We start from the raw sequence: 23884 nt of genomic DNA on the forward strand, positions 1-23884 counted from the left end.
TTACACTCACACTCTATAACAAACAAAATTACACTTACACTTACACTTACACTCACACTCTATAACAAACAAAATTACACTTACACTTACACTCACACTCAGATCATTACACATAAGATATTTGCAAACATGTCATTGTGCATGTGGCACACCTGATTGCAGTCTGTATGAAGCTAACCTATCAGCTACCCCTCAAGCATCTGAAAGCATTATGATTGCTAAAAGCCCAGTAATGTATAACTACAATCAGTAAATATTACATGATGTGCAGTCTACAGTGAGGACTTTTAAAGAAAGTTAGAATTGTGTAAGCATGACTTTACACCAAATTAAAGATTAAGCTTACTTTAGTAACTTTACAATGTTCTTTGTAATAATGTGCTGGGTGATATGAAAATTAAATTATTATTATTTTTTTTTTAACATTTTCATGATTCACAAATTTTATCTAGATTTCCTTGCTTTTCATTAAACATACTAAACAAATAGCAAGACATACTAATTCAAATAATTATTTTATATCTTATAAGGCTATTTTAATTAGTCTGCCAATGTGAGCAGTATGAGTTGTTTTAAATCTGGATGTTACAATTAAGCTTTTTTCACCTTTTCAGGAAGGAAATTTAAGTGAATCAATTTAAATGATTGATATAACAGCACTGGCACTGTTTTTTTTTTTTTTTTTTTTTTTTTTTTTTTTCATCATGCTTGCGATACCTTTCACCACATGAACTTGCATGGTAGGCAACAATCTCTGCAGGAAACTGCTTTCCACAAATTGGACAGGAGTCCTAAGGGTCAAGTGGTTATAAAGAGGTATATAAATTTAACAAACCTGAAACTGAAAATACTACAGTGGTATATGAACCGAAGAATAAAAGATACTTAAGTTTGTGATATCAGTCTGTGTAATTTTTTTCTGGATTGCAGCTTTAATATTAACCTGAAACATCATTGATGGCTTACCACACAAATAAGGTCAGACTCCTGTCCTGCTGGCTGGTCTACTGTCTGGTCTGCTTCCTCTTCAGATTCATCTTTCTTTGAATATAGAACACAAAAAAACAACTCTTTATAACAATGACTTGTCAGCTGAAAACTGAATTACACTACAATGATTCAATCAAACCATAGCTGAGGACATGAAGTGTTATATTTATTTTATAAAACAACTAGAATTTAGAAGACAACTTACATTATCTCCACAGGACTCGATGTGGAACTGTATCAGGGGCAGAGGAATCAACTTGTCACAAGTCATGCATGCGTTTTTGGCATTCTTTCGAACTCTGCAGCATCAAATGGGAGTGGGGTGGTATCTATCTTTTCTTGAAGAGGGACAATGTATATTACATTTTTCGCATTGTTTGATGAAGACTTTAGGACTTTAGCAGTGTACCCTTCAGCGCCCTGGGGCAATGGAGTGGTTTTTCTTTGTCCACTGCCCCCTTTGAAAACATAAAAAAATGTAGTAGCTCATTCAAATGACCGTTTCTTCCTTTGTATGATGGAATATGATATTATTCAAGATGACATACATTAAAATTTAACACAAACAAACATTTTGTGCTTAAAAAACAGGTCTGGATGTTTTCTGTAACAATGGAGAAAAAACCTCACCTGAAGCCTTTGTAAGCAGCCAACCACCACGCACATCTCTCATCTTGGGAAATTCTTCCAGCAGCACTCGGCTTATCTGGAATAAATTTGCACTGCTGTCATTGTGAAAATATCAGTTCCACCATCTTTTCAGTCAATTGAAACAACTGTGGCATCAGTTAACATATAATCAATATCATCAATAGCATATAGTCAGGATTTGGTATCTTTACGACCAGTGCTTTTGTGTGTTGTATGAGGTGAAATAGTTCAATGATGACTGATGGCAGTTATCAGATAAAGTTAGATGTTGATAGTTTGTCTGTTCTGTACCAGCTGCAATAAAGGTTGTTTGGTTCACCCGCCAATCTGCAGGTCACTGCCCTACTACGTACAGTGATATTTGCAACAATCAGACTGATTTCATACACCTCCATAAACCAGGAATGACTGAAAGACTTTAAGTCATTCCTGGTGTACGGAAGATGGTGTACAGTCCAGCTGTGGCAGATATCAATCTACAAAATCAAGACAGCAGTGACAGACAGAGCAGGGGATAAATCAGACAAGATAAATGACAACTTGTATGGATTAGACAGACTGACAATGAAATCACTTAAAATGTAAACCAGTTAAACAGTTCTGTGGCATGATCACAGCAATTGTAAGACATTACAGTATACAGATGTCAAAAATTGACTGCCAGTATGGCGACCACAACAGAAATCACGATTTGAAACAGTAACTGAAAAATGTCTATGTCTTCAGAGTAGATTTTTTTGTTATCTTTAAGGCTAACCTCTGTGTGATCCACATTTTCAGCCATATTTATGGTCCTCCTTCCAAGACCTGCTTGCAAGAGCACTGCCTCATCCTTTGGGGTTTTGTCGGTGTTCTCAGGTTGCAGGCAGAACTGCAGTTCCATAAACCTTATAGCTGATACACGTGGAGTATCCGCTGACTTTCTTTTTCGTTTCTGGCCTCCAGAATACAAAGATGGGAAACATCTTGGAGGAGGCATAGATAGTTATTAATCAGTGAAAATCAAAGTAAAATTGTTTAATGAATATAAAACGGTGTTGAGTTGTTGTTGTTGTTGTGTAAAATTGTGTTACATTGTAACTGATTTTTTGATTATTACAAAATATTGCACTGGAGTAAATTATTCCACTTATACAACGGTTACCACACCTTAAATCATTGTTCAGATATTGTATTTCAAGACATTTGTCAGGTTTTTGTCCTTAAAATGCTCTTGTGTGTAAGACTCATTTCTTATGCATCTCATCCCAAGCCTCCATTGCTTTCTTAATTGTTCATGTTAACTTAAGACATAAATTACTCATTTTACTTGAAAATACATGTAACTTTGACTCATAGGTATGTGTATTTAACTGTTCAAGCTCAATTAGTTAAGCACTCAGTTTAGTTCTTACACAGTTCTCCTTTTTTTTTTTTTGCTGTTTAAGTCTGTTTGAACTTTGAAATAATTGAAATCAAGTGATATGGAACTGTAATGCGGTCAGACCTGACTGGACTGGAACTACTTTAGCTGAGCATTTCCCTAAAAATAATTGCACACCTAGAATATTCATCAACCAATCAGATTCAAGATTTCAACAGCTCCATAGTTTTTTATTTATTTATTTTTTAATTTTATTTATTTAATATGGACATAGCAATAGCATTGGACGAACCAGATGCATTGTTTAAAGTGTTATAGCACATGTGCTAATTTTCAACACCTGTCCATAGGGGCTTTTACAACAGATAAAAACACATTGTTAAACAAAACAAGACACATTTTATACATGGGAACAACTTTGGCCCGATTTAAGCCACTGTTTGAGCTCTCTGGTAAAGATTTTAATATTGTTCTGCAGTTTAAATCCAATGGGGAGAGAGTTCCACAGTGTAGCCCCTCTGAAGGAGAAGCTAGACTGTCCAAAAGATTTTTTAAACTTTGGGAGCACACAATCCCCACTAACTGAGGCTCTGGTGGAAGGTCTAAGAGAGCCCTGACGCCTCTGCATGAGGCCAGAGAACAGTGGTGACACACAGTTGTTCAAACATTTAAAAGTCAATTTCAAAATACTAAAATTAACAAAATTTTCAAAAGTAAAAAACTTGTGCTTTTGTATGATATCACAATGATGCCATCTCATTGGTTTCTTGTCAAATATCTTAATTGCCTGTTTATATAGAGAAGTAACTGGTTTCAGAGTGGACACTGATGTTTGTGACCATACTGTAACACAGTATGACAAATGTGAAAAAACCAATGCATGCATAAACAATAAAGCAGCATGATGTGACAACTCTCCTCTAATAAAACGAAAACAGTTCAGATTTAATTTGACTTTCCTACAAACATGGTTTACTTGACTTTGAAACTTCAGGTGTTTATCCAAAATTATGCCCAAGTATTTCGTTTCATGAACCTCATGAATGGGTTCATGGTCTAAATGAACCTCAAAGATGCTGTCAGGGGACCTCCGGTTATAAATAAATAAAGATAATTCAGCACAGCACACATTCTATTCTTATTTTACAACAGGGCTGAGTGATTACTGGAATGTTTCCTAAGTTGTGTTAAGTAAGAGTGATCTTCTTTTTGACCACAATAATTGTGGTTATTTTTGCCAAAAACTAAATTTAGTTTTGCTAACAATCACTTACCTTTGCATCTCATGCCGCACTGTGGCTGGTCTTACAGGTCTGCTGCTGGTAGGAACAGTAGCAGTAGGCTGAGCAGTGGTGTTTTGATGTGACGGAGGTCTTTCCCTTTCACTTTGTATGCAGTTTAGAAGCACACGGACTGCTGACTCAATGTTTGTCTTCTGTTCATTTAGAGAGAAGTCTGGGTTACATTTAATTAGACGTACTTAGAAAATGGAATCATGTAAATTTTAGTCTTGACTATATAGACAGATACAGATTTGTCTCTGATGCCTAAACCAACCTCATTTTAATTGTCAAGTCTATAAGAGTCTATAAGAACAAATAACAAAGTAAGGAGGCAGGAAGCGCCTGTTTCTAAGTGGTTAAGCATCTGTTGCAGGTCAGCTGATTTGGGACACTGCAGGGCACATGGGAGTGAACTAACTATTCTTAAACTATGTAAATAGTGATTTTATATTTCATGGAACACACCAATTTGCAGTAATTTTGGATTTAAAACATGCTTTAAATCGCATTGGCTTTATAGAATGTTAATTAACCTGCTCTGTGACTCACTGCAGCTTCTAATTATGCCTACTGGGCAAATAAAATACCTTTACTTTACTATGGTATTCCTATAACGTTACATGTTATCATCCACCAAAAACAAACCAAACCAAAAGAAAGAAAAACACTGTACACATTTGATGTGATATGATACTGACCTGCGAAGACCCACCCTGTTCTGTCATTTTTCTAGAAGGTAAAGCAGAAGAGAATATAAGGAATACATCGTTTAATATGAGAGTATCTTTAATTATGAGACGATTGAATAGCAAACTTAACAGTACAGATAGGCTAGCATTAGCGTTAGTGTAACTTACATTTCGTGAAACAATAAAGGCTAACCCAACTAAGAAACAATGATTACCAACTTAGACGACCAGCGCACATATTAAAACTACTTAAACAAATGTATAACGGTGAATGATTGCAGGGGGAAGATAAGAAAAAAGCATACCTTTATTGGTCCTTCACATCGCCAGCGCGGGAAGATGGTGACGGTTTTTTTCCGCGTTCTCGGTCGCGCGCCGACGGCTCAAACGAGCTTTTCTGATTGGCCGAAATTCTCTGCTCTCTGAACAGGGCCTGCCGCTGCCTCACAGATGCACAAATCACTTTTGCTCCACATTTCACGGAGTATATGGTGCAAAAGTGAGAGCGCGCGGAACTTGTCATTTGAAGGCGAAAAATCTGCGTTTGAGACTCGTAGCAGCAGATTCAAGCAGTTGTAGTAATTGCGATGGACTTGCGATTATGTTAGAAAACTATCCAAGAAAAGTAATGCATTTGTGACCAGATGTTCTACAAGTGTGCAACTCTCATTGTATGGATTCACATATTAATTTGCGGGTGTGCAAAATTTGTCCGTGACTTCACATTTTTGATACGGGTGTGTGAATGCGTTTTGCACCATATTCACTGCAGCAACTGTACAAAAAATGTGAGCGTATGAGTTTCTTCATGTGTGACTCGTAGAATAGGATTTGTGCACCTGCAGTGAAGAATGTGTGAAGGTGTAACTGTTGTGTTGTGTTTGTAGGAGAGGAAAAAAAATCTACAAGTTTACAACTCCTAAAAAAAAATTCTCTGTGACTTGTGTGTGACTTTATTGATACACATGTGTGGGTATGCTCTACAGCTACAAATTCCGCTCTCACATGTGTTCAGTAGTTTTGCCCCAAAAATACCTTCATACGGCGGCCGCTCAGGGAAAGGCATCATATACTGACGCTTACATCCGACGCACATGGCACCCTTTAATATCGTCAATATGAGACGCAGATAAATATGGGCCAGAAGGCGCCTCCTAGCGGTCTAACCCTAACCCTACCCCAGACCTAAACCTACCCATAATGTGCGTCTCATATTGACGCTAAAGGGTGCCATGTGCGTCGGATGTTGACGAAATGTCAAAAGCTTCAGTATATGGCGCCCTAGGATGAGAATGCGTTGTAATATGAGAGGGAACGGCAGAGTGCAAAGTAGGAGAAAACACTTAAAACAAATAAAATCACTCATAAAAGCAATCGATTTTTGCATGCTTTCAAATATTTTTGTGGCTTGTGTATTTTTATTGTACAGACTCAGATGAATAAATCATCACACATTGACAGATTTAAACAGTTGTCCCTCCGCTTTTGGCAGGATATATTTACTTTTTAAATTCACATGACGTAATGTGTCTGTCCCTTCCCCGCTTGAAACTCGTTCCTATATGGTTAATAAACTCCTATGTAAGTTACTGTACGTGCTGTATAGTCTCGGTGATGCGGGGGCGGGGCAGCAGCGCGATCTTCACACACACACACTGTAGTAGTTTCTGTTTGCTATAGGCCTCCGGCAACAGGCTACAACAACAACAGGACTCATAACCATATCCCTCCGCCTCTAAGCGGGTACTATTTAACATCAGTATATGTGCGCGGCACTCTATACTACATCCTCCTTTTTTATAATAAAACAAAAGTTTATCTTTAGCAGAGAAGATGTAAAATGTAGCTAAACTGAAATAATATTTCAATGTGTATCAATCAGGGATACCTTAAATTTAAGCTGAACATACCATTGCATATCTACCATTTCCTTTTTTTTTTTTTTTTTTTTATAAACACAACATTAGTCAAATATTGTATGCACTTACTGGCTTAACACATAGTCTTTGAATCTCACTGGTGGCCTAATGACTCGGCCGCTTCTGGTTTGACCCATCTGTGGAGAAGAGGAAGGCTCCACACATGCAGTCTCATCAACACCAGTAGGAGCGTCAGCAGGAGCGTCCGGGGTGCTGTCTTGCTCATCCTCAAGACTGTCCGGTTCAGTATACACCTGAATCTTGCTTGGTGTCTTCCTTAGGTGTCTCCTGTTGCGTCTGTACTGCTGTCCAGATGATGACACTATGTCATAGGACCGTGGTTCAGCACGTGTCGCCGTGACAACAGCAGGACGCCATCCTCGGTCAGTTTGCATGTGAACAGTCCCACCAGGCGGCAGCGCAGGAAGTTTCTTAGTGCCTCTGTTGTAACGAGTGCGCTGTATTCGCTGGAGGTCCTGAAGAGTAGAATGTGCATTAGTTGGCACTGCAGGTTGCAGCACTGTGCTTGAGCTGGGTAAAGTGCTTCTCAGGACCCTGCCCATAAGCAGTTGTGCTGGAGAATAGTCCATTCCTGTGATAGGTAAGTGTTCCTCAGAGTTAGAAGTGCCAGAAACGGGTCAGTATTGGTTTGTTTGGCCTTCTTTAACAGGTATTTAACAGTCTTCACAGTTCTCTCGGCCAGGCCATTTGACTGCGCATAGCCAAGGCTGGAATGAGTGAGCTTAATTCCCCGTGCTGTGGCAAACTTTCTCATTTCTTGGCTTGCAAAAGGCACATGGTCGCACACAATGGCCCTCATTTATCATTCTTGCGTAGAAATGGGCGTATATATTGGCGTAAGATTATGCTTACACTCCTCTCATCGCCTGATTTATGAAGCTGTGCGTACCTTTGAAATCCAGGTGTACGCAATACCTGCCCTTGATAAATGCCGCGGTGGAAAACGATCGTCATTAGAATAACACGCCCCTATATATTCAAGTCTCCGCTCCCCCCACGCCCTCATTTTACGCCATGGACACACGGAAGACGGCAAAGAAGAGAAACTTCTTTGAGAAAGAGAAAGCGAAACCAGGGAAGTGGAAAGAAACAAAATTGATTTCTAGATTTTTATTATTAATGATGACGCTTATTGTTATTTAGAAGAAGAATGTCGTTATTATTATTATTATTTGTATTATTATTATTATTTTAAATAAGAAGAATGGCATTTTTATTATTTTGTCAGTCTTAATTATTTTTTTGGTAATTGAAAGCCTTTCATTACTAAACCCAGTCCGTGCACACCTGCCGGGCCTAACCCTGGCCTAACCATCGTTTCAAAGAATAGTACAACGGCGAGCGCGTCGAGTAACCCCTCGTCCGTTTGGGGAGGTGCGCGCGCAGTCTGCGGAGACTCGCGCTGCAGAGCCAGGCGAAAGTATAAACAAGGCTTGAAACGTCAGGTAAAGCGCACAGGCTCGCAACTTAAGGAATACATATGCCTACAATTCAAATGCTTTGGTAAATTCACACAAATTAAACATTGAAGTCCATGTTGCACAAAAATAAACACTGAAGTTTATAATTACTATGTTGTTGTTTTTTTTACAGTGGGTCATAATATATTATATCTTTTAGTTTGTCAGTGCGTTTTGTGGTGTTAGGAATTGTTTTTCTGCGCATTCCCGCATTCAAAACGTGCGTACACCACCTCCTGAGCTGGCGTAGGATTTGAGCGTGCCGTACGCCAACGTCCATATTGATAAATCTCAAAGTCACCGTGGTTTTGGGTGTACGCCAGGTGTACGCTGGAAATTTGGTGTACGCACTTTTGATAAATGAGGGCCAATCTCTTTAGGTATTCCCACTCTGGCAAATACCGACTTCATCTTGTTAATGACTGTGTGTGCCGTCTTGTCTCTGATGTTAAGTACTTCCGGGTATTTGGAGAAATAATCCACAACCATAAGAAATGACTGATCACTGATTTCAAATATGTCAGCTCCTACTTTCAGCCAAGGAAGCTCTGGGGTTTCATGAGAGATCATCGGCTCCCTCTGGTGGCGAGGTTGGAACTGCTGGCAAGTTGGACATGACTCAACCATTTTTTTTCTATGTCTCTTGTCATACCTGGCCAATACCAGTGTACTCCTGCCAGAGCTTTGGTGCGCTGCATACCTTGGTGTGCCACATGCAGCCTCTGTAACATGTCTGGCCTCATTTTACTCTGTAGAATAATTCTGCCACCTGCAAACATTATTCCATCTCTTATCGACACTGTGTGCCTAATAGGCCAGTACTGTATCACCTTTTTGTCAACTTGTTTCCTGTGCTGTGGCCAGCCGTGCCTGTGAATGTTTAGCAATGTTTGCAATATGATGTCCTTTTGTGTCTCAGACTTTAACTGTGCCAGAGTCTCTGGGCTCAGGGCCTCTGTTGGCTCAAGAGCATAGATCACTTTTTCGTCAAAAATGTCACACTGTCTCTGTTGCTCTTGTGTAGTTGCTCGCGAGAGTGTGTCTGCGATCAGTAACTCTTTACCTGGCGTGTAGATTACATTCAGGTCGTAGCGCTGCAGCTGAAGTAGCATCCGCTGTGGTCTGGACGGAGCTGTTCCCAGTGGCTTTCTCAAGATTGTTTCCAAAGGTTTGTGATCTGTCTGCACATTAACCTTGACTCCATAGGCGTACTGATGAAAGCGCTTGACTGAAAACACGATAGCCAGAAGCTCCTTCTCTATCTGTGCATAGTTTTTTTCTGTGTCTGTTAGAGCTCTGGATGCATAGGCGATAGGATGTCCATCTTGCTTAGACATGCGCCTAAACTGTCCTTGGATGCATTTGCTTGTATCACAACAGCTTTCTTTGGGTCAAAGAATTTGAGAACGGGTGCTGTTATGAGCGCATTCTTTAGGTTCTTTACAGCTTCCTCATGTTCGTGTTGCCATTGCCATACACTGTCCTTTCTCAGCAGTTGTCTCAATGGCGCTGGGGCTGTTGCTTCTCCAGGTATGTACTGTGAGAGATACTTGATCATCCCAAGCATGCTTTGCAGTGCAGGTCTGTCTGTGGGTGAAGGCATGTCAACTATTGCCTCAACTTTTGCATTGTCCACTTTAATGCCCTCAAAGGTCACAACATGACCCATGTATTTGACACTGTTCACCTTGTATTGGATCTTCTCTTTGTTGAATTTGACGTTAGCCTCCTTTGCTCTAGTCATCACTTTTTGCAGTATTTCCTTTTCTGTGGATGCAGCGGTAATCATGTCATCAGCAATTATGTGAACACCTGTGATGTCCCCAAATGTTTCAAAGTTGCGCTGCTGAAAAACTTCACTCGCCGACTTGATCCCAAATGGTAGGAGCTTAAACCTATAGCCCCCCCATGGCGTATTGAAAGTACACAACAGTGACGACTCCTTGTCCAGCTTTATTTGCCATTAGCCGTCCTTCTCATCCAGCACTGTGAAGATTTTCTTACCAGCAAGTTTGCACAACACCTCATCTGCTGTGGGAACTGAGTAATGCTGTCTCAAAATAGCTTTATTTAAGTCTGTAGGGTCTAGGCAAACCCTCAGCTTCTTCTTGTCTTTCTTTTCAGTGACTACAAGGCTATTGACCCATGTTGTCGGCTCAGTTACTTGTTCAATAACATCTGATTTTAAATTATGTTTTATAAACAAAGTTCGGGAGGAGCACGTTCAAATAATCAATCAACCAATCTATCAATCATCTCATCAAACAATTACCATGTCTACCCTATCAGCATGAGAGGAAGCATATATATATATTCACTCTGTCAACTCACCTAACTTCCTTGACAGTTTCAGCATCCCTCCACCACCCCGACTCCTCACCCTTGGCTTGTTCTTTCACAGCCAGGAAAAAGGGGGGAGTACTCTGGGTTCGGGCCGAATACCGAGCCCGGAGCCCTCTCCTCGGACAGCACGCCAAATACGCATTTAATCTGACTTATTTGTAAGTGTGAACTAGTGAACTGGTTATCAAGCGTGTCTCTCAGTCTATCTAGAACTGCCAGTGGTACTTTCCTGCAGCCATGTATAACAGGAGTGACTGTAGGGTCAATGTGGATGTGATGTTCACCTGAGAACTCACCAAGTCCTTCAAAGACACTTGCATGTTGCTTAAGCAGCTCCTCTTTTGTAGTTGGGAACTTGACTGCGAGCATGTCAATGTCCATCCTTTTTATCAGACCTAATAGTCCAGGCGTTTTAAGCCAAAATGGGGGTCAACCGTGAACAAATTGCAACAGAAGCAAACTCAACTGATTTTGTATCCTCAATATGTCCTGAGTAAGGAAAAAAAAAAAGCCCCGAAGAATCCCATTAGGGGAAAGTTCAGAAAAAGACCCAAATATAGCCTATTCATATGCCTATTCATTATTTTTCTCACATGAATAGGGTAAAAAATGTAACCTTTAGATATCACCATGAAAATGACTGAGTTGATTACTTACATCAAGACAAACAAAAAATGTATTACAAGTTTTTTTTAATTGTTTGTTAACATGGACAAACGGTGCATAATCTAATTACAGATGTGCTAATTTGCATAAATACCACAACAGATCTAAACATTGGGTCTAGCCAGGAGAAAATGTCTTGTTGAATCTTGTTGACACAGAACAGTAAAATACTTAATGATAAGGTCTGAATGGAACCCATTTAGGCTACCCATGAGCATTAATACATAGAGGCAGGAAGAAGTACTTTAAACCAGCCTTTATTAATTATTATTGCAGAGATAGGGTTTGGGGCTGGGACCATGGGACTATTTCTTGGGATTCACTTTTTATTTTACCTACCTTTTTGTCTTCTGCATTCTACTCACCATTGTCTCCTGTTCTTGCCTCAGACTCGTCCCCCAGAAACAGTCCCACGGACCCAGCCCCAAACCCCATCTCTTAAACATTAATAAAGGCTGGTTTCTAAAGTACTTCTTCCTGCCTCTATGTATTAATGCTCATGGGTAGCCTAAATGGGTTCCATTCAGACCTTAACATTTAGTCTTTTACTGTTATTACCCTTTTTTCTTAAAACGCCTGGACTATAATGCTTCACATGCATCCTTGACTAGGATAGCTGTGTCTGAGTGGTTCAACACGTAGAACATGCAGGTTGGATTTGGTTTGGGCAGTGGAGCACTCCAGTGAGATTGTTCCTTCTGGTTTCAGCTGAACTCCACCGTACGCCACCAACACAGTCTTTGTCGGTTTCAGTTGCAAGTTTATTTGTTTTTCACGCCTGGCTTTTCTTCTTGTGTTCTCTAATGTTTTGTACACAGCCTGCGGTAGTACATTTGTTTCTGCCCCTGTGTCTAACTTAAACTTAACAGATATGTCTCCAGCATTTATGTCTGCATACCAGGAATTGTCTCTTTTAGTGCTTATGTGATCAAAGTTCACTGTCCCAATGAAAAGTGTGTCTATTTCTGGGCTCAAATCATGCATTTTCATCTTATGTGTTGCTTTTGTAGACTCACACATCTTTGCGTAGTGATTGAGCTTACCACACTTTCGGCACGAGATTCCAAATGCTGGGCAAAGCCTTGGTTGATGTGTCTTTCCACATTTCCTGCACACTTGATCCTTTATTTTCTTGCTGTCACTCTGGACTTGTAGTTTTCTTCCTTGTTTCCAATGTTGGTAGTCTTTGCCTTTGGTCTTGTTCACTGCATGTATTGCTCTTTCTTGTGTTGTCTTATTCATTGCTTGTATTTGCGCTTTGGCCGTCTCCACTACTCTGCAGATGTCAATCGCTCTCTCTAGATCTAACTAAGATCTGACTCTCTTAACAGCCTTTCTTTGAGCCGTGGATCATTCAAACTGAACAATCATGTCTTTTTCTGATGCACCAAATTCACAGTCCTTGCTTTTCTGTCTCAACTCAGTCACATATTTCTCAATGGTGACTGACTCTGCCATGGGATGAGCCCAAAACTGATGTCTTTCAAACACCGTGTTTTTCTTTGGCTGGCAATATGTTTTGAATGCATATAAAATATCATCCACTGTTAGCTCTGCTTCATCCGCTTGTACAACGTCAGATGTGTTGTATACTTCGAGAGCGTCTTCTCCAAGTGCATGCATCAAGATGGCTACCTGTTCTTTAGCTTCCTTTCCTTCAGCACCACTTGCAGTCATGTATATTTGAAAGCGTTGTTCCCATCTTCTCCAGTTTTCGCATATATTGCCTGTTAGCACCAGCGGGGACGGTAATTTGAACTGCTCCATCTCTTTCCCGCTCCCGAGCATAGCTGCCTGCTCGCTCACGCTAGCTTAGCTGTTAGCAAAAGTCCGTACCTAACTTCGGCAAAATAAAAAATAAACGGCAAACTGAACCAGCTTCTGACACCATGTAGTAGTTTCTGTTTGCTACCATATTATAACGTGCATCATGGTGAATGGAAGGATGACACAGGGTAAGTTGTTTGCTCTTTTAATAGCGGCAGCTCCAGCAACAGGCAACAGGCTACAACAACAACAGGACTCATAACCATATCACTCCGCCTCTAAGCGGGTACTATTTAACATCAGTATATGTGCGCGGCACTATATACTACACACACACAGAGCAGACTGATGCGAGGGCAAAACTGGATTAAAGTTTAAAAACATGCTCATATAAATCGGGAGAGCTCCTGCTCAGGGCAAATTAGTCTATTTTTATTGAAATACTAATTATTGGGAATTTATCTATAATTCATGGGGATTATCTGTCAATTAATTCATTTAATCATTATTGTTTTTGCCTCCGCCATGTTTGTTGATGACGTGTTGGCATCTGATTTGTCAGTTCATCAAGTCCCGCTCTCGTAGTAGCTTACTGCGCTCTGATTGGTCAGAATCCCCAAAGTGTGTATCTTTTCCGGAAGTGCAGTACTCCTAGAGGGCGCTGTGTTATACACACTTTAGTTGGTGGGGGGGCATACACACTTCAGGTACACAAATCACTTAAAAGTGATTTTTTGGGACAAGTGAGATTTTAAGCCTGGCCACCATTTTAGAGCATGCTGAATGCCATTATATAGTCAAACAAATGAAGACATATAAAATGTCCTCAATTTTTAAAGTGGTCCTCAGTTTACTGGTGTGTATCCTGGTGAATGTACCCAAAAGGGACATAAGTAAACACACACACACACACACACACACACACACACACACACACACACACACACACAGTCTCACTGTATGAGGACAACATGATCTTCATCTCCAGAGCTGCTCTTCAGAGTCAGAGTCACCCCGTTTCACCTGAGAAAAACTACTGTCAAACACACACTGAAACTGATTACATCTTAAAAGAAAGTTTGTAGTAGTTGTAGTGGTTGTTGAAGTAGTAGTTGTAGTAGTAGATGTTATAGTATTTTTAGTAGTCACTCCTTACCACTGATTGATTTCTTTATATTTGTTTTATTTATATCTGTTATTTGTTTTCATATATTGACTTATACATGTTTATGTATGTATGTTTATTTGCATATATATATATATATATATATATATATATATATTTTCTCTATCTCTTGTTCTTCAAAGTATGTACTGTGACACATCCACCCAGTTACCTTTACATGCACACACGCACACACACAAATGCACGCATCTGTCAGTTCCTGACTGTATTGGTTTTGTTTTGCTTGTTTGTTTGTTTGTTTATTTGTTTTCCCTGTTTGTGATCCCAACTTATGTACATCTTGCATATTCTAATAAATAAAAAAAATAAAAAAAAATAAAAAGAAAGTTTGAATTCATTTCAAAAGACACCATATTTGATGATACATTTGCATTAAATCATAAAACATAGAATCCAGAAAAATATTATAAAAAACACACTTTAGGAAAAAAAAAAATATATATATATAATAATGTTGGGCCCTAAATTAGAGTTTAATTGTGAACAAACAAATTATGATGATATTTTTGGCCATATCCAGCTCTATTTTTGTATCATGAATCATTTGTGTCCTAATACAAAACAAAAGGACTGAATGTATAACACAAACCTCAGGATGTGAGTCATTTACAATATCCAGCATCTTAGATAATAGTCCAGAAACAGGGAATATAACAGATGCACTGTTGAAATGTCTATTTAAGAGGTTTTAAACAGGATTTAGAGATATATGTGGTATAATATCCCGCTCCAGTGCAGTAGGTGTCGGTGTGCAACTGTTCAGCTGTTCCAAACCCTCCTGTAAAACACACGAAGAAGAGGAAAACGAAAGTAACAGCATCTGGGCCTCGTTTATCACCGTTGCGTCGCACAGAACAGGCCCTGAGAGAGGCGGACGACACTTCCGACGCATAAAATGTGATTTATAAAAACAAACTTGACCCACATTTTGGAGACGGAGCAGTTTGGCGAAACGATGGTGAGCTTCTGGAGTTAAATGTCGTTTTGGTCGCTTTTAGAAAATTATACATAAACAGAAAGATAATACAGCTATAATTTCACTCACCAAGCTTATCACATGAACAAATATAATATCACACTAGCCATTGTAAGCTCCATATATGTTTATTTCGGGGTGGAGACGCATGTGGCGCAATTTTCCGCTGACTGGGATTTATAAAAGGAATCTTGCGCAGGTTCTGGCTTATTATTTGTAAGTATAATATTTTTTGGCGTGCGCCATTTTTGTTTTTCTGGCGCACGTACACTTTTAGTAAGGATCCGCACAGTTTTATACATGAGACCCCTGATACCCAAACCTGTTGCTCACTGGTTTTGATCTGATCTATGATCCAGAAAACATTTCTACAGATGTCAGTTTAGCACAATGCCTCCAAATCTAATAACACTCGCGGCCATTTCTGTGTTTAATCCACAATCCATCGAGACCAGCAAGAGATTCTGAGAACGACGCGCGCGGACTGACAACAAGCGTTACTGAGTTTAAAATACTGATAAACTCTCTTCTTAGTGGACAAGACTGCAAGTAAGTTTAATACATTCTCCATTAAAGTCATTTGTAATTATTAGGAACTTCATATTGTATATTAAGCGTGATTTAAATGTGAAGTTACAGAAGGCTGTTCTTCTGCTACTCCGAACAGAAATTACAATCTTTTGAAGTTAAAACACAAAAAGTTTTAGTGAGAAAGGTTCATTTAAAATAAACATGTTTTTCAAAGTTTTCTCCCGTTTCCTCTTCAGTTTTAGGCTGTTGTTTTTGTGATGTGAAATCGAAAGTATTTTTGAAGCAGACATTAACAGTAGACAGACAGATGAAGCCTGACGGCAATGAACAACAATCTGCTGTTATTAAACTGAATATTTCGGTTCATATAGCAATTATGATTAGATAGTTATACAGTATGTCTATTATAATTCAGGTTACTTTTACTCAATCAGTTATTTTAGGATCATTTGAAAGTAATGAAATAATTCATAATTGTGAACTTGAAGTATTAAATGACAAGCGATTCAACAATTAATAAAGATTGGGTAAATATGATTGTAAAATGATATAAAACTGTAATAGAGAATATTACAAATCAGCTTCAGTTTTCCCACTCAAAGTTTTAAACAGAATTGCTTTTCCCCGATGAATTAAAGGAACACGCCGACTTTTTGGGACTTTAGCTTATTCACTGTATCCCCCAGAGTTAGATAAGTCCATACATACCTTTCTCATCTCCGTGCGTGCTGTAACTCTGTCTGACGCACTCACCGCTAGCCTAGCTTAGCACAAAGACTGGAGGTAAACGGCTCCGGCTAGCATACTGATCCCAATAAGTAACAAAATAACGCCAACATTTTCCTATTTAGATGTTGTGATTTGTTTAGTCACCGCGTGTACGAATAACAAGGTCACACGAGACACAGCCATCTTCTAACCGTATACATACTGGGAACTATATTCTCAGAAGACGAAGCACTGCTACTTCTGCGGAGTGATTTACTCCAACTCTGAGGAACTCTCTGCTCCTCACCACGGGGCGTCTCAGGCACTGCGAGCACATCACTCCGCCCAAGTAGCAGTGCTTCGCCTTCTGAGAATATGTGACCATGTTATTTGTACACACTGTGACTATACAAATCACAACATGTCAATAGGAAAATGTTGTCGATATTTTGTCACTTATTGGGAGCAGTCGGTCAAATTTTTTTGGGCGATCATGCGAGTAATGCGACGCGAGTGCAATGCATTAGGTGACAGTTGACCATGCAGAGCATCAGGGAGAAGTTGGGGCGTGGGGAATTACTAAACGTTCCCAATACTACTTCAGGAAAAGCTGCATTTTGAAAGAGTTTTGATTTGATTACCGAGCCTGAAGCCTTCAACAGTGGATGCTATTCTTTTTCTTCACAACACTCGCAAATAAACAGTGAATGAGCCTATATACTCAGTTCAACGGATTTTTTTTTTCTTTATTATATTTTTAATATTATTTAATGTTAGCCAGTTGGCGAAAAGTTCTTTGAAACGTTGTTCTTCAGTAAAGTTACTTGGCATCAAAGAAAGGTAGGCCGTAAATCTTTATTTACTGCTGGATCACATTTGGCTATATAATATTCTCTACTGCATGCTTATGATTCTCTGTAATGTACAGTCTGTATTAATATTTGTGGGCATGATTGTCGGTGGTGGTAGTTATGTTTGAGGCCTATAATAAAATTTTACCTAGTAGCATGTGTATGCGTGTGCGTCTAGCAGAGACAGCGCGCGTCAGAGAGAGCTCAAAGTGATATTGATGTTGGTCTCGGGTCGGGTTGGGGCTGAAAAATTGCAGACGTTTTCGGGCTGGGTCTAGATTAGGGCTTGAACACCACGGGCCAGGTCTCGGTTAGGGCTGGATGTTTTGCCCCGTGCAGGGCTCTAGGCAGTATGCTAGCTGGAGCCATTTACCTCCAGTCTTTGTGCTAAGCTAGGCTAGCGGTGAGTGCGTCAGACAGAGTTACAGCACGCACGGAGATGAAAATGGTATGTATGGACTTATCTAACTCTGGGGGATACGGTGAATAAGCTAAAGTCCCAAAAAGTCGGCGTGTTCCTTTAAAGGGGTCATGAACTGGATTGTTTTATTATTTTATAATGTTGCCTGGGGTGCCCTTATAATGTTAGTATGATTTTTACATCAAAAATTGTCATAATTTATAAATGAATGCCATTTTTCCAAGCCTGATTTCAGCCTCAGATTTGAACGCTCTGTTTTAAGGGGCGTGTCTGCTGTGAGACTGCTGTGATTGGCTGACATGCTTGCATATGAAATAGCTAGTATTACATGCACTCTCTCGAAAACTTTTACTAGGCTATGTTTTTACTATTACAGCTATCGAGATTAACAAATCGTGAAAAGTATCGTTTAAAGCATTATATTGAAATCTATTCCATCACATGAAAGGTTGCAGCATGATGAGCACTGACTGAGCAGATGACAGTCTGTTGATCGTGTGAATAAAGATCTTATCATTGCAAAGCAATTTTTGCACTCTCACAAATGCTTACACCAAATCACAATGCAAACACGATGTGAATACACAGTAAGAGCTTCGTTGTGTAGTGTAACAGTGTCATTATTTCATCACGAGTTTGGTAAGTGTCCAGATAAGCTCTCGCGGCTCGCGCTGTGCTGTTTGATTGACAGCTTGGGCGATTGGAAAGGGATCGTTCTTTGATCGCTTTCTGTATAATTTAATAACAGTTTAAAAAAGATTATTTTCATAATACTAAGAGAAAATATGTTAAGTTGATCGTTTAGTCACTGATAGGGTTGTGCCGATGGACGATATCACGTGAGCCACCATCGTGATGCCACGCCCCCACCCTGTGAGACCAGCCCAGTCTCACGGCAATTCGTGTTCATGTGTACACCAGTGGTTGGGAACCTGACTCGCGAGCCACACCTGGCTCTTAGGCAAAAATCATGTGGCTCGCAAGGTCTCTCACCCTTTACCAACGAACGATAAAAAATTTAAGACGTGCGTGTTCAGTGCTGTTCGCGAGTGTCACGAGTCACCACAGCAATCAACTAACCGCTTACGTTTCTGTGGTAACCTAACAGTTACAGCTCCTGCACTGGGATTCAAGCAGCTGCTGCTTGTTTAAGGTGATGGCGGAAATCATTTTAGAACAGCAGCGAAAATGTAAAAGTAGGCTATATAAACTTTAATATATAATTTTATTGAAACGGGTGCTTTGCTGTGCAAAGAGACATTTCGAAACATTTCATCCGCTGGCCGCTGGTACTTTCACTTTTGCCGCAGAGACCCTTTATGTCCTATAAATGTGTCGTATTGTTGATAATCTGCGCAGATTTCAGTTGACGATTCTGTTTAAAGTTATTAATAATAAAACATGAATGAATGAGAAAGAAAAGAGCAGGATGTGCTTTATTGAAAAGAAATATTAAAAGCGCGATAAGTCGCGAAAGAGACCTGAATTGTACTGACAGGATGCTGTGCGCGCGCTCCGAGTGCAACACGGACAAGCATATAGTATAACCCCCCCCACGACGGTTTCATCGTCCATTGCGATGTTTTACTGTAAACATCGTCAACTGCCAATTTAGGGGACATCGCCCAACCCTAGTCACTGATGCATAAACAGTATTGAACGATTTTAAGAGAAATATCTGAACTTGAATAATTACACAGAAATCACTGATCACAGATCAGACATTAGAATACACATGGTTACTTACATGTTGCTGGCAGATCCGTGTCGGGAAATTGTGATTGACTGATTTAATAAAGTTTAACCATGCTGGAATCCGAAGGAAGCTTATGCAGACTGTCTGATTCCACAAACAGGCGCTGCACAATATTTAGTAAACAGCATGTTTATTGCTTGTAAGTAGCTCGATCCGGTTTAGCAATTATCATGTCGTCCTATGTTATTCAGCATGTTTGGGCGAATCGGTGGGCGGGGCTAAACAGGCCGTGTTGAAGTAGGCGTTGATCTTCTTTTGTGGAGGCGGGGTTTTATCCTCTTTGACGTCATAGATCCCCACTTTGAAAAACGAGTCGTTTGCTGAGCCTGATGTCTATAAAAGCTTTTATTGGACTAACAAGGTAGTTTTCAGTTCTGAAACTTACAGGATATTATTATAGTATGATGATCTCTTATATGTCAAAAGCTCAAGGAAATTTTGATTTCTCAGTTCATCACCCCTTTAATATTTAGAGTCAGTTAAACTCACTAAACAATCAGAAATGATTAAGACCATTTGGTTATTTTACATGGCAGTATATTTGTCTGTAACTCACTTTATTTTATAGATAGTTTTTGCGGTTGCTGTTGTTGATGATAACTCAGCATTCTTCATTATTGTCTTATATAAGATGTTCTTCATCTGTGTAAAATGGTGTCATTTCCAGGTGATGCTGAAGGATTGAGTGTTTCCAGAAAGCAGTGCTGATCAGTTTTCAGTGTCAGTTTAGCTGCAGTATGTCAGAGGAAAGAGGAAAGGACTCTCTCTCTCAGATGAGTCTCTCAGAGAAACACAGGTAAGACTGCGTCTGTTTTCATCAGTTTAAACTCTACTGGACTTTGTGTTTCCCTGTCAATAACACAACTTTAAGCATTGTTTTATATTTGCACATGCTTTACACAACTTCAGTTTATAACTTCTTAAATGAACTCTGACATTGTCTATAAAGCCCTGTTTGCTCTATAGAAAATATCACAGTTAATAATTTGTTAATAACCTTCTAGATGCTGAATTAATCCAAATAAATGACTTTAGATTTTAGATCATACAATTATTGACAGACATTAGTAAATAACTATTGCAGGAATTGAGAAATTACAAGATGCCGGACAGTCTGTTTCGGGGGTGACCAGACCCTGAGAGGACAAAAGGACCTCTCTGGAGATTACCATTTGAACTCCTCCTCGTGCACCATCGAGACGAAAGTTTCATGTTTGGTACCATTTAAAATGTCACAGTGCGACTGGGATAGATGTCTCATTTCAGAATAAGTAAAACAAAAGGTAATAAGGTTTTTAAGAGTTTATGGATAACTGACACAAAAAGGAAGGTGGTCTCTCAAGCAAATGGTCACAAGAGGTGCTACCTCTGAATGCAAATTTCTATTGTTAGCACGTTTCCAAGTGAAAGGCTTGTCTATATAAGGAAATGCAGCAGAGAGTTCGGGGCCTTTTCTGTAACTCAGATTCGCCCGTGAGGCTGAGAGAGAGAGTAAGAGAGAGAGAGGTCTCTCAGCCTCATGTCTATTTCTTAATGTTGGGTTTGCATCTTTTCTTTATTCCAGAGAATTTGATGTTTTGTATCGATTATCTTCGAAATGATTATGAAATTGGCATGATACATTTACCTGACATAATAAATTGTTACATTTGATTATTCTAACTGACTTTGACATTATTTTACTAAAGAGTTAAAAGGAATAGTCAAACACTCACAATTAATGATCCACAGATATCATTAAAACCTTTTCATTTATGGAGTCAGATGAAAGAACGAGAGAATACATATTCAAATGTATTGCATTTAATCAAAAAATACTTTGCCTCGAGAAAAGGACAGTAACACGTTAAGACCTTCCGCGCTGGTCGGACGCCGGACTTTGGGCCGATTGAGCGCGAGTTTACACTATACACTTAATTTAATTCAAGTATGATAACAAAACTGTGTCACACAGACATTTCTGCTCTCTATTTCTGTCAATAAACAAAAACTTGAAATGTTCTCATAAATTAGAGTGAAGTATTTTTTAACATGTTTAATCTCACTCATGTATATTAAAGAAATCGTTTAACTAATGTGAGCCAGTAAAATAAAATGACCTTTAACTATAAAACAGTAAATTGTGTGAGTGTGTGTATTTCTGTGGAGGATTAGATAAAGACACAGATGTGTTTCACACACAGTTGATCCTCCTTTACTAAAGTGTTTTCTCTCTCTCTCTGTTCTTTGTGTCATCAGTGTAAGATCAGGCTCACATGTGTCCAGCTCTGTGTCTCTGAAGAGTGATCGGTCTAAAGATGATCCACCAGACTTCAGTGAGAAAACGCCATCATCTAATAACAGGTATTTTGTGTGTTTACATGATAGGGTTGTATTATTTGTCTACAGTGGTGTATATGATTGAACTTGACTGAATAAAACAATAAGTCTCAATAAAACTCAATTCCTGGGAACCTTATGAAACTCATTCAGTAACACAATTACACAGGCAGCCACAAAGAGACACAAATACACTATGGAAAATAGATCATGCAACTAAACATATATATATTTATCCATCCGACTGTAGTCATAAATGAACAAATGCACAGCTATACTGCATTTAATTACTATTTGCAATATTAAATCTTTTCAAATGAGACTAAAGTATCTCCTGTAGTAAAGTGTTTTTTCTCTCTCTCTGTTCTTTGTGTCATCAGTGTAAGATCAGGCTCACATGTGTCCAGCTCTGTGTCTCTGAAGAGTGATCGGTCTAAAGGTGGAAATCCACCAAACTTCAGTGAGAAAACACCATCATCTAATAAAAGGTATTTCATGAGTTTCTAATTTTTTGTCACACATTGACTGTGTTTAAAAGTTATATCAGTGAATACCAATCATGAAACATTTTTAGATCAAATATTTATCATAAATCCGATCAAATATTTATTAGAGTATTCACTAGGGGTGACCCCGAATAGTCGAAGATTCGATGCTTCGATTGGAGGAGCCTGATTCGACTACCGATCTCATGGTCGAATCTTCGCAGAGGTGTTATGAAACGAGGATCATGCCACTTTGGCTATATGAGGGCGCTCAATGTCTGATTTCACATAGAACTACCGGTTTTCTGTCAATACGTTAATATCCAGCCTATTATGATAATGCTGTATATAAAAATGTGCAAAGAAAGAAGCTTTTAATAAATATTTTTTAACGTGCGTGAATAAATCCAAACACCCCGTGAGATTTAAGTTTCACTTTCAATCCGTGACCGACAGAGGAGCATCTTGGCGGCAAGGATTTAAATCTTTAACAATGTCTGGGATAAGAAAATCTAAAGTGTGGATGTACACCATCAGAAAGGATATTCTCCAAGGCTGGATTTAGCATCAGGAAAACCATGATCGCACTTCTGCCGGCCAACGTTAACAAGTTGGTTTTCCACGGGACATTCTAAAATGCTTAACGTGAAAAAAGCTTTTAAAACGCTTAAAAGTCACTTTAACGCAGTGGCTTAATGCATGTACACAGTAGGCCTACACACTTTATTAAGAAACCATACTATGTGCAGATGAACCCAGAATATGAACGCAATGCGTTCCTACTATAGTAAAGCGTTTTCATATTTTAATTTAACTATTTTAGGAGATTAAGTCATTAAATGTTTTTCACGTTAAGTGTTTTAGAATGTATTTTATCCGCGCGCACAATTTAAAAAGACTCCAATGGACACAGACAGAGTGAAAGACTGCATTTGTTCTCTCGATCAGGTATAGGGTACAAGTGATTTCAAAACTTTCAGCCGGTTCTAATTTGATTTTTGGATGCTGTGAACATTTTTAGCTAAAAAGACTGCCACTCCAGTTTAGCATTTATTGTTGTTTCTGCAGTTAAAAAGACAAAGTTGACAATTCTGACTAACTCTAGTTATTTTAATAATTTCTTTTTTATTTTTATTTTATTTATTGATCTGTCAGGGTAATCTAATCTAACTATTTGTGGCTTGTGTTTTGAATATATGTTCCCCTGCACTTTAGGCATTTTGCACACATTTGCTCCTCATGTTGTGACTTGATTCTGATTTATTTCGTTTTGTATTTTTATGTATTAGAAAAGTATATTCTGTTCTAATTACATTTTGTAAATTAATTGTTTATTTTTTCGGTGCATCGATGTTGTGCTGTACTTAGAGCCTGCTCGCACAGCCGGTAATTTAGCCGATTTAATTTGATTTGCATGTGAAATGTAAATTCTGTCTGCAGTGTGGCCTTTCTGGAGTTATTTATGTTATTTCTTAGTTTTATTGATTCAAAATGTTTTT

The 23884-nt window shown here is 39.0% G+C and overlaps 2 protein-coding genes across 2 annotated transcripts in view; one reads left to right on the forward strand and one right to left on the reverse strand.

Moving 5' to 3' along the window:
- The window catches only part of LOC311292519 (uncharacterized protein), a 679077-nt gene that overhangs the window by 386840 nt on the left and 268353 nt on the right, over positions 1-23884 (forward strand). The gene's annotated exons all lie outside the window — the stretch shown is intronic.
- Positions 1258-5254, reverse strand: LOC311291431 (uncharacterized protein; the record flags this gene model as incomplete). Its single annotated transcript, XM_084410466.1, has 5 exons — positions 4986-5254; positions 4279-4439; positions 2399-2606; positions 1621-1696; positions 1258-1448 (listed from the first exon to the last, which is right to left on the reverse strand). Exons 1-5 carry the CDS (start codon positions 5010-5012, stop codon positions 1258-1260), a joined length of 663 nt encoding a protein of 220 aa, XP_084266592.1. The 5' UTR covers positions 5013-5254.

This window comes from Rutilus rutilus (genome assembly GCF_951802725.1).
Source record: "Rutilus rutilus genome assembly, chromosome: 6".
In the NCBI taxonomy this organism is placed as follows: domain Eukaryota; kingdom Metazoa; phylum Chordata; class Actinopteri; order Cypriniformes; family Leuciscidae; genus Rutilus; species Rutilus rutilus.